Genomic DNA, 13,319 nt, shown 5'->3' with positions numbered 1-13,319 from the left:
CACTGAGTCCTCCCGGAGGTGCAGTGAGCCCTCCCGGACTGTAGGTGACAGCACTGAGTGCTCCCGGTGACACCGCCCTCCCGGAGGTGCAGTGAGCCCTCCCGGACTGTAGGTGACAGCACTGAGTGCTCCCGGCGACACCGCCCTCCCGGAGGTGCAGTGAGCCCTCCCGGACTGTAGGTGACAGCACTGAGTGCTCCCGGTGACACCGCCCTCCCGGAGGTGCAGTGAGCCCTCCCGGACTGTAGGTGACAGCACTGAGTGCTCCCGGCGACACCGCCCTCCCGGAGGTGCAGTGAGCCCTCCCGCCCTGCAGTCGTCGCCACTGCGGCGCGGCGCCGGTGAAGAGAGCGGGTGCGGCCCTCATTCCCGCGGCGGCAGCGGCTTGTCCTCAGGCTTGGGGCCTGTCGGGAGGCAGCGGCGGAGAGTGAGACACCGAGAGAGAGAGAGAGCGAGCTCGGCGGCGAGATGATGGCGGCCGTGCCGCCACCCCCACCGCCGCCACCACCACCCCCACCTCCCGGACCGGGGGCACCGGCGGTGGCGACGAAAACCGGAGAGGAGAAGTTGAAGGAGATGGAGGCCGAGATGGCGCTGTGAGTCGGCGGGTGGCGGGTTCTCTTCCCTTTTCCTCCCGCCACTGCAATCCGTGCCGTGGCCACCGCGGTCCTCCCTCGGCGCTGTCGCTGGAGGACATCCGCCTCTGAGCACGCGCATTGACTCCCTAACCCGCTGCAAGCCCCTCCCTCGGCCACTTCGGTCCTCCCTTGGCGCTGTCGCTGGAGGACATCCGCCTCTGAGCAGGCGCAATTCCCCCCCTCACTCCCTCCCTGTCTTTCACGCAGCCACCGCTATCCTCCCTTGGCGCTGTCTCAGGAGGACTCCCCGCCTCTGAGCAGGCGCACAGTCTCTCCTTCAACCCCTTTGCAGTGCCTCCCGCCGCCTCCGCGGTCCTCCCTGAGCGCTGCAGCTGGAGGACCCCCGTCATCTGAGCAGGCGCAATGTGCCTTCCTCACCCCCCCCCAACGCTGCAGTCCCTCCCGCGGCCACCACGGTCCTCCATTGGCGCTGTCGGCGGCGGGTCTTTCAGCTCCCATCTCCAAACTCAGCACCATTAGTAGCTCCAAATGGGAGCCCAGTCCTAAAAGTATCAGTATGGGGAGAGGCACAGAGGATAGGTCGCAAATCTTTTGTATAACTCATTTTTCCGTTGTTGACAAAAGGGTGAATGGAGCAGGAGACGAGGCCGGTTCCCACCTCCCCATCCCACAATCCCAAGCGAGAGCCACCAGGAGTGTTAATGGTAATAGAGGAGCGATAGAGCGATGAAGGGTAGGTGTTAATAGCAGAAAGTAGGTCAACTGTGCAAGCAGTTGTGTGAGGGCGGTGGGGGGGGGGGGGGTGGAATATTGCCACGAAAGTAGCTCTCTGGCCAGGCAGGAAGGGCCAGGGTGACGGCGAGAGGGTGCAGTAAATTGGCAGGCAGCCAGAAGTTCAGGGGTCAGAGTGAAGAGGTCATTCCCTGAATTCCAACGGAAACCGGAGGAACAACGATATCGGAACACCCCCCCCCCCCCCCCCTTCGGATGTGTTTAGTTTGCGTGGGCTTGCTTTCAGAAGATGGTTGACAAGCAAATTCTCTATCTCTCCCCACCCCACCCCCCCGCTCATGCCTTTTCCCCGTCCTCCCCAATCTGTTCCTTCTCGTGACTGACTTGCCTGTGCCTGGAGATAGCGTCTGCCTCATCACCTCGACGGAAAGCCCTACAACCTCTCCCGTAACCTTCCCCACTCCAAGTGGGGGGAGGAGAGAAACGATCCCAGCTCCTCCTCATGTGAACTGGAGCCCTTCTTCTCACACCCCCCCCGCCCGCCCGCCCGCCCGCCCGCCCGCAGCCCCAGGGAGTCTCTCCCAAAGCCTATCAGAGGGGAACGGGGTGAGGTGAGCGTGAGCGCGGGTCTCTCTGTCTCTAGAGTGTTTGTTCTCTAATCCCCCCCCCCCCCCCCATCTTGGTGTCTCTCCTCGTCGGCAGGTTTGAGCAGGAGGTCCTGGGTGCGCCAGTATCCACCTCAGCCGTCACCGCTGTACCGGAGACGGTACCCGTGGCAATGATGCCAGTTCCTGTCGCACGGCCCATCATCGGAACCAACACGTATCGGCAGGTCAGTGTTAACAGGACGGCTCATGGGTATCACTCTGTCAGAGAGAGGGTCACACAGTAACAGGAGGCCACTCAGCCCCCTTCTCCAGCTGCTACACAGGAACAGGAGGCCATTCAGCCCCTCCTCCTCCTCCTCCTCCTCCTCCTCCAACCTGTTACACAGGAACAGGAGGCTATTCAGCCCCTCCTCCTCCTGCCTGTTATACAGCAACAGGAGGCCATTCAGCCCCCCTCCTCCAGCCTGGTACACAGGAACAGGAGGCCATTCAGCCCCTCCTCCTCCTGCCTGTTACATAGCAACAGGAGGCCATTCAGCCCCCCTCCTCCAACCTGTTACACAGGAACAGGAGGCCATTCAGCCCCTCCTCCTCCAGCCTGTTACATAGCAACAGGAGGCCATTCAGCCCCCCTCCTCCAGCCTGTTAGACAGGAACTGCAAGAGACCATTCAGCCCCCCTCCTCCAGCCTGTTACACAGGAACAGGAGGTCATTCAGCCCCTCCTCCTCCTCCTCCAACCTGTTACACAGGAACAGGAGGCCATTCAGCCCCTCCTCCTCCAGCCTGTTACATAGCAACAGGAGGCCATTCAGCCCCCCCTCCTCCAGCCTGTTAGACAGGAACTGCAAGAGACCATTCAGCCCCCCTCCTCCAGCGTGTTACACAGGAATAGGAGGCCATTCGGCCCCCCTCCTCCAGCTGGTTGGACAGGAAAGGATCCTTTATTGAGCTGTGTGTTACCTGGTTGTGTTCCACAGGGTTCTGATAGGGTTTTTCTCTCGTGATCACTCTCACACGTGCTCTGTCTGTCTGTGTCTCTCTCTCTCTCGCCTGCCCCGCCTCCCTCCTTGCGCACTCTTGCACACTCTCTCTTGCACACGTGCGCTCACTATTTCTCTGTCTCGCACGCACTCACTCTCTCACGCTTGCTCACATTCTCTCTGATGTGCGCGCTCTCACACACTCACTCTCTCTCACTCACTCACTCACTCACTCACTCACTCACTCACTCACTCACTCTCTCACACACACACACTCTCTCTTCCTCCTCTCCCCCACCCTCAGGTCCAGCAAAGCCTCGAAGCCCGAGCGGCTGCTGCAGCCACGGTGATGCCTCCTGTGCTGGGACCTCCCTCGCCGTTTGTCGGACCCGGTAAGTCGTCGGCCACTCACCCTCCCCCGATCCCCATTGCTCCGCCATCGGCCTTCACCTCCCTGCGAAACCCCCTCCCTCCCTCCCTCCCTAAATCCCTGTGCCCGTCCGGCCCTCTATCTCTGTCTCTGCCTGCCATACTGTCCTGCAAACAGACCCTTTGGCCCTTCCAGCCCATGCTGACCCTAATCCCCAAACTAACCCAGTCCCCCCACTGCCTGCTCCTGGCCCATCTCCCTCCAACCCTTTCCTGTCCATGTCCTTATCCAAATCCCTTTTAAATGTTGTAACTGTCCCCCCCCCCCCCACTTCCTCAGGAAGGTCATTCCACACGGGAATGCACTCCGTGTGTGAAAGCAATTGCCCCTCGTGTCCTTTCTTTAATCTCTCTCCTCTTCCCCTGAAAATTACACCCTCCTGTGGTCAAATCACCCCCAGCCGAGGGGTCAGACCCTGCTGTACACCACCTTGATGCTGCTCGGGATTTGATAAACCTCGGTCTGTCTTGAGTGACGTAACCCCTTCCAAACCAAACCCAACATCTCCCACCCTGACTCAGGTGCTCGCCTGACCCTGATCCTTTTCGATGTGGGTTTGAGTCGGATTCTGTCGAACTTGTCAAACGCAGTGAGCTGCGAACTGGAAAAATGTTGTGAAGCTTGTAAATCTTTTTGGCACCTTTTCAAGGATGTTGCCAGGGTTGGAGGGTCTGAGCTACAGGGAGAGGCTGAACAGGCTGGGGCTGTTTTCCCCGGAGCGTCGGAGGCTGAAGCGTAACCTTATAGAGGTTTATAAAATCATGAGGGACATGGATAGGGTAAATAGACAAGGTCTTTTCCCTGGGGTGGGGGAGTCCAGAACTAGAGGGGCATAGGTTTAGGGTGAGAGGGTAAAGATATAAAAGAGACCCAAGGGGCAACGTTTTCACCCAGAGGGTGGTACGGATATGGAATGAGCTGCCAGAGGAAGTGGTGGAGGCTGGTACAATGACAGCATTTAAAAGGCATGATTTGGAGATGCCAATGTTGGACTGGGGTGGACAAAATTAAAAATCACACAACACCAGGTTATAGTCCAACAGGTTTAATTACATTCGGGATCAGTGGTGCTGGAAGAGCACAGCAGTTCAGGCAGCATCCAAGGAGCTTCGAAATCAACGTTTCGGGAAGCCTGATGAAGGGCTTTTGCCTGAAACGTCGATTTTCCTGCTCCACGGATGCTGCCTGAACTGCTGTGCTCTTCCAGCACCACTGATCCAGAATCTGGTTTCCAGCATCTGCAGTCATTGTTTTAACCTGGTTTAATTATAACCTGGTGTTGTGTGATTTTTAACATTTAAAAGGCATCTGGATGGGGACATGAATAGGAAGGGTTTGGAGGGATATGGGCCGGACGCTGGCCGGTGTGACAAGATTAGGGTGGGATATCTGGGTCAGCATGGACGGGTTGGGCCGAAGGGTCTGTTTCTGTGCTGTACAGCTCTGTGACTCTGTATGAGACACAAATCCAGCTTTCTGAATGGGGTCAAAGCTGTGGAAATGAGAGACTGCATTGGGACAGGGTCCCACTCTGAGCCGTTAGTCTTCCCTCTGTGTTCCAGCAAGGTTGAGGGCAACTTTTCCAGGTTTTCCAGCTGCGCGCACCACACTGTCAGGTCTGACCCACAGCTTTATCTCTCTTTGCCTCCACAGCAATGCCTCCACCAAGAGAGTCTCCAATTGTTAGACCCGTCTTCGTTCCTCACGTTCTCCAGCGGCCGGGTACGTCGATCTTAACCCAGTACTGTACCCCAGTGTTATACAGTGACAGACCTGTCCTCACCAGTACAGTACCCCAGTGTTATACAGGGACACACCTGACCCCACCAGTTCTGTACCCCAGTGTTATACAGGGACAGACCTGTCCTCACCAGTACGGTACCCCAGTGTTATACAGTGACAGACCTGTCCCCACCGGTACTGTACCCCAGTGTTATACAGGGACAGACCTGTCCTCACCAGTACTGTACCCCAGTGTTATACAGGGACAGACCTGTCCTCACCAGTACTGTACCCCAGTGTTATATAGGGACAGACCTGTCCTCACCAGTACTGTACCCCAGTGTTATACAGTGACAGACCTGTCCCCACCAGTACTGTACACCAGTATTATACAGGGTCAGACCTGTCCCCACCAGTACTGTACACCAGTGTTATACAGCGACAGACCCGTCCCCACCAGTACTGTACACCAGTGTTATACAGGGACAGACCTGTCCTCACCAGTACAGTACCCCAGTGTTATACAGGGACACACCTGACCCCACCAGTTCTGTACCCCAGTGTTATACAGGGACAGACCTGTCCTCACCAGTACGGTACCCCAGTGTTATACAGGGACAGACCTGTCCCCACCAGTACTGTACCCCAGTGTTATACAGTGACAGACCTGTCCCCACCATTACTGTACCCCAGTGTTATATAGGGACAGACCTGTCCCCACCATTACTGTACCCCAGTGTTATACAGTGACAGACCTGTCCCCACCAGTACTGTATCCCAGTGTTATACAGGGACAGACCTGTCCCCACCAGTACTGTACCCCAGTGTTATACAGGGACAGACCTGTCCTCACCAGTACTGTACCCCAGTGTTATACAGGGACAGACCTGTCCTCACCAGTACTGTACACCAGTGTTATACAGGGTCAGACCTGTGCCCACCAGTACTGTACCCCAGTGTTATACAGTGACAGACCTGTGCCCACCAGTACTGTACACCAGTGTTATACAGGGTCAGACCTGTGCCCACCAGTACTGTACACCAGTGTTATACAGTGACAGACCTGTCCCCACCAGTACTGTACCCCAGTGTTATACAGTGACAGACCTGTCCCCACCGGTACTGTACCCCGGTGTTATACAGGGACAGAGCTGTCCCCACCAGTACTGTACCCCAGTGTTATACAGCGACAGACCCGTCCCCACCAGTACTGTACAACAGTGTGAAACAGGGTCAGACCTGTCCCCACCAGTACTGTACACCAGTGTTATACAGGGTCAGACCTGTGCCCACCAGTACTGTACCCCAGTGTTATACAGTGACAGACCTGTCCCCACCAGTACTGTACCCCAGTGTTATACAGGGACAGACCTGTCCGCACCGGTACTGTACCCCAGTGTTATACAGTGACAGACCTGTCCTCACCAGTACGGTACCCCAGTGTTATACAGGGACAGACCTGTCCCCACCAGTACTGTACACCAGTGTTATACAGGGTCAGACCTGTCCCCACCAGTACTGTACACCAGTGTTATACAGCGACAGACCCGTCCCCACCAGTACTGTACACCAGTGTTATACAGGGTCAGACCTGTGCCCACCAGTACTGTACCCCAGTGTTATACAGTGACAGACCTGTGCCCACCAGTACTGTACACCAGTGTTATACAGGGTCAGACCTGTGCCCACCAGTACTGTACCCCAGTGTTATACAGTGACAGACCTGTCCCCACCAGTACTGTACCCCAGTGTTATACAGTGACAGACCTGTCCCCACCGGTACTGTACCCCAGTGTTATACATGGACAGACCTGTCCCCACCGGTACTGTACCCCAGTGTTATACAGGGTCAGACCTGTGCCCACCAGTACTGTACCCCAGTGTTATACTGGGTCAGACCTGTGCCCACCAGTACTGTACCCCAGTGTTATACAGCGACAGACCCGTCCCCACCAGTACTGTACATCAGTGTTATACAGGGTCAGACCTGTCCCCACCAGTACTGTACCCCAGTGTTACACAGGGACAGACCTGTCCCCACCAGTACTGTACCCCAGTGTTATACAGCGACAGACCTGTCCCCACCAGTACTGTACAGCAGTGTTATACAGGGACAGACCTGTCCTCACCAGTACTGTACCCCAGTGTTATACAGCGACAGACCTGTCCCCACCAGTACTGTACACCAGTGTTATACAGGGACAGACCTGTCCCCCCCAGTACTGTACCCCAGTGTTATACAGGGTCAGACCTGTCCCCACCATTACTGTACCCCAGTGTTATACACTGACAGACCTGTCCCCCACCAGTACTATACCCCAGTGTTATACAGTGACAGACCTGTCCCCCACCATTACTGTACCCCAGTGTTATACAGCGACAGACCTGTCCCCCACCAGTACTGTACCCCAGTGTTATACAGGGACAGACCTGACCCCACCAGTACTGTACCCCAGTGTTATACAGCGACAGACCTGTCCCCACCAGTACTGTACCCCAGTGTTATACAGGGACAGACCTGTCCCCACCAGTACTGTACCCCAGTGTTATACAGCGACAGACCTGTCCCCCACCATTACTGTACCCCAGTGTTATACAGGGACAGACCTGTCCCCACCATTACTGTACCCCAGTGTTATACAGCGACAGACCTGTCCCCCACCATTACTGTACCCCAGTGTTATACAGGGTCAGACCTGTCCCCACCATTACTGTACCCCAGTGTTATACAGTGACAGACCTGTCCCCCACCAGTACTATACCCCAGTGTTATACAGTGACAGACCTGTCCCCCACCATTACTATACCCCAGTGTTATACAGCGACAGACCTGTCCCCCACCAGTACTGTACCCCAGTGTTATACAGGGTCAGACCTGTCCCCACCAGTACTGTACACCAGTGTTATACAGGGACAGACCTGTCCTCACCAGTACTGTACCCCAGTGTTATACAGGGACAGACCTGTCCCCACCATTACTGTACCCCAGTGTTATATAGGGACAGACCTGTCCTCACCAGTACTGTACCCCAGTGTTATACAGTGACAGACCTGTCCCCACCAGTACTGTACACCAGTATTATACAGGGTCAGACCTGTCCCCACCAGTACTGTACACCAGTGTTATACAGCGACAGACCCGTCCCCACCAGTATTGTACACCAGTGTTATACAGGGTCAGACCTGTCCCCACCAGTACTGTACACCAGTGTTATACAGGGTCAGACCTGTGCCCACCAGTACTGTACCCCAGTGTTATACAGTGACAGACCTGTGCCCACCAGTACTGTACACCAGTGTTATACAGGGTCAGACCTGTGCCCACCAGTACTGTACCCCAGTGTTATACAGTGACAGACCTGTCCCCACCAGTACTGTACCCCAGTGTTATACAGTGACAGACCTGTCCCCACCGGTACTGTACCCCAGTGTTATACAGTGACAGACCTGTCCCCACCGGTACTGTACCCCAGTGTTATACAGGGACAGACCTGTCCCCACCAGTACTGTACCCCAGTGTTATAGAGGGACAGAGCTGTCCCCACCAGTACTGTACCCCAGTGTTATACAGCGACAGACCTGTCCCCCACCATTACTGTACCCCAGTGTTATACAGGGACAGACCTGTCCCCACCATTACTGTACCCCAGTGTTATACAGCGACAGACCCGTCCCCACCAGTACTGTACAACAGTGTGAAACAGGGTCAGACCTGTCCCCACCAGTACTGTACACCAGTGTTATACAGGGTCAGACCTGTGCCCACCAGTACTGTACCCCAGTGTTATACAGTGACAGACCTGTCCCCACCAGTACTGTACCCCAGTGTTATACAGGGACAGACCTGTCCGCACCGGTACTGTACCCCAGTGTTATACAGGGACAGACCTGTCCCCACCAGTACTGTACCCCAGTGTTATACAGGGACAGAGCTGTCCCCACCAGTACTGTACCCCAGTGTTATACAGCGACAGACCCGTCCCCACCAGTACTGTACAACAGTGTGAAACAGGGTCAGACCTGTCCCCACCAGTACTGTACACCAGTGTTATACAGGGTCAGACCTGTCCCCACCAGTACTGTACCCCAGTGTTATACAGGGACAGACCTGTCCACACCGGTACTGTACCCCAGTGTTATACAGTGACAGACCTGTCCTCACCAGTACGGTACCCCAGTGTTATACAGGGACAGACCTGACCCCACCAGTTCTGTACCCCAGTGTTATACAGGGACAGACCTGTCCTCACCAGTACGGTACCCCAGTGTTATACAGGGACAGACCTGTCCCCACCAGTACTGTACCCCAGTGTTATACAGTGACAGACCTGTCCACACTGGTACTGTACCCCAGTGTTATACAGCGACAGACCTGTCCCCCACCATTACTGTACCCCAGTGTTATACAGGGACAGACCTGTCCCCACCATTACTGTACCCCAGTGTTATACAGCGACAGACCCGTCCCCACCAGTACTGTACAACAGTGTGAAACAGGGTCAGACCTGTCCCCACCAGTACTGTACACCAGTGTTATACAGGGTCAGACCTGTGCCCACCAGTACTGTACCCCAGTGTTATACAGTGACAGACCTGTCCCCACCAGTACTGTACCCCAGTGTTATACAGTGACAGACCTGTCCCCACCGGTACTGTACCCCAGTGTTATACAGGGACAGACCTGTCCCCACCAGTACTGTACCCCAGTGTTATACAGGGACAGAGCTGTCCCCACCAGTACTGTACCCCAGTGTTATACAGCGACAGACCCGTCCCCACCAGTACTGTACAACAGTGTGAAACAGGGTCAGACCTGTCCCCACCAGTACTGTACACCAGTGTTATACAGGGTCAGACCTGTCCCCACCAGTACTGTACCCCAGTGTTATACAGGGACAGACCTGTCCGCACCGGTACTGTACCCCAGTGTTATACAGTGACAGACCTGTCCTCACCAGTACGGTACCCCAGTGTTATACAGGGACAGACCTGACCCCACCAGTTCTGTACCCCAGTGTTATACAGGGACAGACCTGTCCTCACCAGTACGGTACCCCAGTGTTATACAGGGACAGACCTGTCCCCACCAGTACTGTACCCCAGTGTTATACAGTGACAGACCTGTCCACACTGGTACTGTACCCCAGTGTTATACAGTGACAGACCTGTCCCCACCATTACTGTACCCCAGTGTTATACAGTGACAGACCTGTCCCCACCAGTACTGTACCCCAGTGTTATACAGGGACAGACCTGTCCTCACTAGTACTGTACCCCAGTGTTATACAGGGACAGACCTGTCCCCACCATTACTGTACACCAGTGTTATACAGGGACAGACCTGTCCTCACCAGTACTGTACCCCAGTGTTATACAGCGACAGACCTGTCCCCACCAGTACTGTACACCAGTGTTATACAGGGACAGACCTGTCCCCCCCAGTACTGTACCCCAGTGTTATACAGGGTCAGACCTGTCCCCACCATTACTGTACCCCAGTGTTATACAGTGACAGACCTGTCCCCCACCATTACTGTACCCCAGTGTTATACAGCGACAGACCTGTCCCCCACCAGTACTGTACCCCAGTGTTATACAGGGACAGACCTGACCCCACCAGTACTGTACCCCAGTGTTATACAGCGACAGACCTGTCCCCACCAGTACTGTACCCCAGTGTTATACAGGGACAGACCTGTCCCCACCAGTACTGTACCCCAGTGTTATACAGCGACAGACCTGTCCCCCACCATTACTGTACCCCAGTGTTATACAGGGACAGACCTGTCCCCACCATTACTGTACCCCAGTGTTATACAGCGACAGACCTGTCCCCCACCATTACTGTACCCCAGTGTTATACAGGGTCAGACCTGTCCCCACCATTACTGTACCCCAGTGTTATACACTGACAGACCTGTCCCCCACCAGTACTATACCCCAGTGTTATACAGTGACAGACCTGTCCCCCACCATTACTATACCCCAGTGTTATACAGCGACAGACCTGTCCCCCACCAGTACTGTACCCCAGTGTTATACAGGGTCAGACCTGTCCCCACCAGTACTGTACACCAGTGTTATACAGGGACAGACCTGTCCTCACCAGTACTGTACCCCAGTGTTATACAGGGACAGACCTGTCCCCACCATTACTGTACCCCAGTGTTATATGGGGACAGACCTGTCCTCACCAGTACTGTACCCCAGTGTTATACAGTGACAGACCTGTCCCCACCAGTACTGTACACCAGTATTATACAGGGTCAGACCTGTCCCCACCAGTACTGTACACCAGTGTTATACAGCGATAGACCCGTCCCCACCAGTACTGTACACCAGTGTTATACAGGGTCAGACCTGTCCCCACCAGTACTGTACACCAGTGTTATACAGGGTCAGACCTGTGCCCACCAGTACTGTACCCCAGTGTTATACAGTGACAGACCTGTGCCCACCAGTACTGTACACCAGTGTTATACAGGGTCAGACCTGTGCCCACCAGTACTGTACCCCAGTGTTATACAGTGACAGACCTGTCCCCACCAGTACTGTACCCCAGTGTTATACAGTGACAGACCTGTCCCCACCGGTACTGTACCCCAGTGTTATACAGGGACAGACCTGTCCCCACCAGTACTGTACCCCAGTGTTATACAGGGACAGAGCTGTCCCCACCAGTACTGTACCCCAGTGTTATACAGCGACAGACCCGTCCCCACCAGTACTGTACAACAGTGTGAAACAGGGTCAGACCTGTCCCCACCAGTACTGTACACCAGTGTTATACAGGGTCAGACCTGTGCCCACCAGTACTGTACCCCAGTGTTATACAGTGACAGACCTGTCCCCACCAGTACTGTACCCCAGTGTTATACAGGGACAGACCTGTCCGCACCGGTACTGTACCCCAGTGTTATACAGTGACAGACCTGTCCTCACCAGTACGGTACCCCAGTGTTATACAGGGACAGACCTGACCCCACCAGTTCTGTACCCCAGTGTTATACAGGGACAGACCTGTCCTCACCAGTACGGTACCCCAGTGTTATACAGGGACAGACCTGTCCCCACCAGTACTGTACCCCAGTGTTATACAGTGACAGACCTGTCCACACTGGTACTGTACCCCAGTGTTATACAGTGACAGACCTGTCCCCACCATTACTGTACCCCAGTGTTATACAGTGACAGACCTGTCCCCACCAGTACTGTACCCCAGTGTTATACAGGGACAGACCTGTCCTCACTAGTACTGTACCCCAGTGTTATACAGGGACAGACCCGTCCCCACCATTACTGTACCCCAGTGTTATATAGGGACAGACCTGTCCTCACCAGTACTGTACCCCAGTGTTATACAGTGACAGACCTGTCCCCACCAGTACTGTACACCAGTGTTATACAGGGTCAGACCTGTCCCCACCAGTACTGTACACCACTGTTATACAGCGACAGACCCGTCCCCACCAGTACTATACCCCAGTGTTATACAGTGACAGACCTGTCCCCCACCATTACTGTACCCCAGTGTTATACAGCGACAGACCTGTCCCCCACCAGTACTGTACCCCAGTGTTATACAGGGACAGACCTGACCCCACCAGTACTGTACCCCAGTGTTATACAGCGACAGACCTGTCCCCACCAGTACTGTACCCCAGTGTTATACAGGGACAGACCTGTCCCCACCAGTACTGTACCCCAGTGTTATACAGCGACAGACCTGTCCCCCACCATTACTGTACCCCAGTGTTATACAGGGACAGACCTGTCCCCACCATTACTGTACCCCAGTGTTATACAGCGACAGACCTGTCCCCCACCAGTACTGTACCCCAGTGTTATACAGGGACAGACCTGACCCCACCAGTACTGTACCCCAGTGTTATACAGCGACAGACCTGTCCCCACCAGTACTGTACCCCAGTGTTATACAGGGACAGACCTGTCCCCACCAGTACTGTACCCCAGTGTTATACAGCGACAGACCTGTCCCCCACCATTACTGTACCCCAGTGTTATACAGGGTCAGACCTGTCCCCACCATTACTGTACCCCAGTGTTATACACTGACAGACCTGTCCCCCACCAGTACTATACCCCAGTGTTATACAGTGACAGACCTGTCCCCCACCATTACTATACCCCAGTGTTATACAGCGACAGACCTGTCCCCCACCAGTACTGTACCCCAGTGTTATACAGGGTCAGACCTGTCCCCACCAGTACTGTACCCCAGTGTT

At 55.0% G+C, this 13,319-nt stretch overlaps 1 protein-coding gene across 2 annotated transcripts in view; it reads left to right on the top strand.

Moving 5' to 3' along the window:
- Positions 1–205: 205 nt before the first annotated feature.
- Positions 206–13,319, top strand: part of rbm42 (RNA binding motif protein 42) — a 70,420-nt gene continuing 57,306 nt past the window's right edge. Inside the window, exons 1-4 of one of the 2 annotated variants that reach the window (XM_087980784.1) lie at positions 206–596; positions 2,034–2,163; positions 3,226–3,313; positions 5,005–5,073. In XM_087980784.1, coding sequence (XP_087836910.1) covers positions 469–596; positions 2,034–2,163; positions 3,226–3,313; positions 5,005–5,073 — 415 coding nt within the window. In that variant the 5' untranslated portion in view covers positions 206–468. The remainder of the gene's footprint in view (positions 597–2,033; positions 2,164–3,225; positions 3,314–5,004; positions 5,074–13,319) is intronic. The other variant, XM_087980782.1, reaches the window with a different exon arrangement.

The sequence above is a fragment of the Chiloscyllium plagiosum genome, unplaced genomic scaffold (assembly GCF_037043375.1).
Source record: "Chiloscyllium plagiosum isolate Xiang-an unplaced genomic scaffold, Cpla_swu_hap1 HiC_scaffold_38, whole genome shotgun sequence".
Lineage (NCBI taxonomy): Eukaryota > Metazoa > Chordata > Chondrichthyes > Orectolobiformes > Hemiscylliidae > Chiloscyllium > Chiloscyllium plagiosum.
This window is presented reverse-complemented; position numbering and strand designations above follow the sequence as displayed.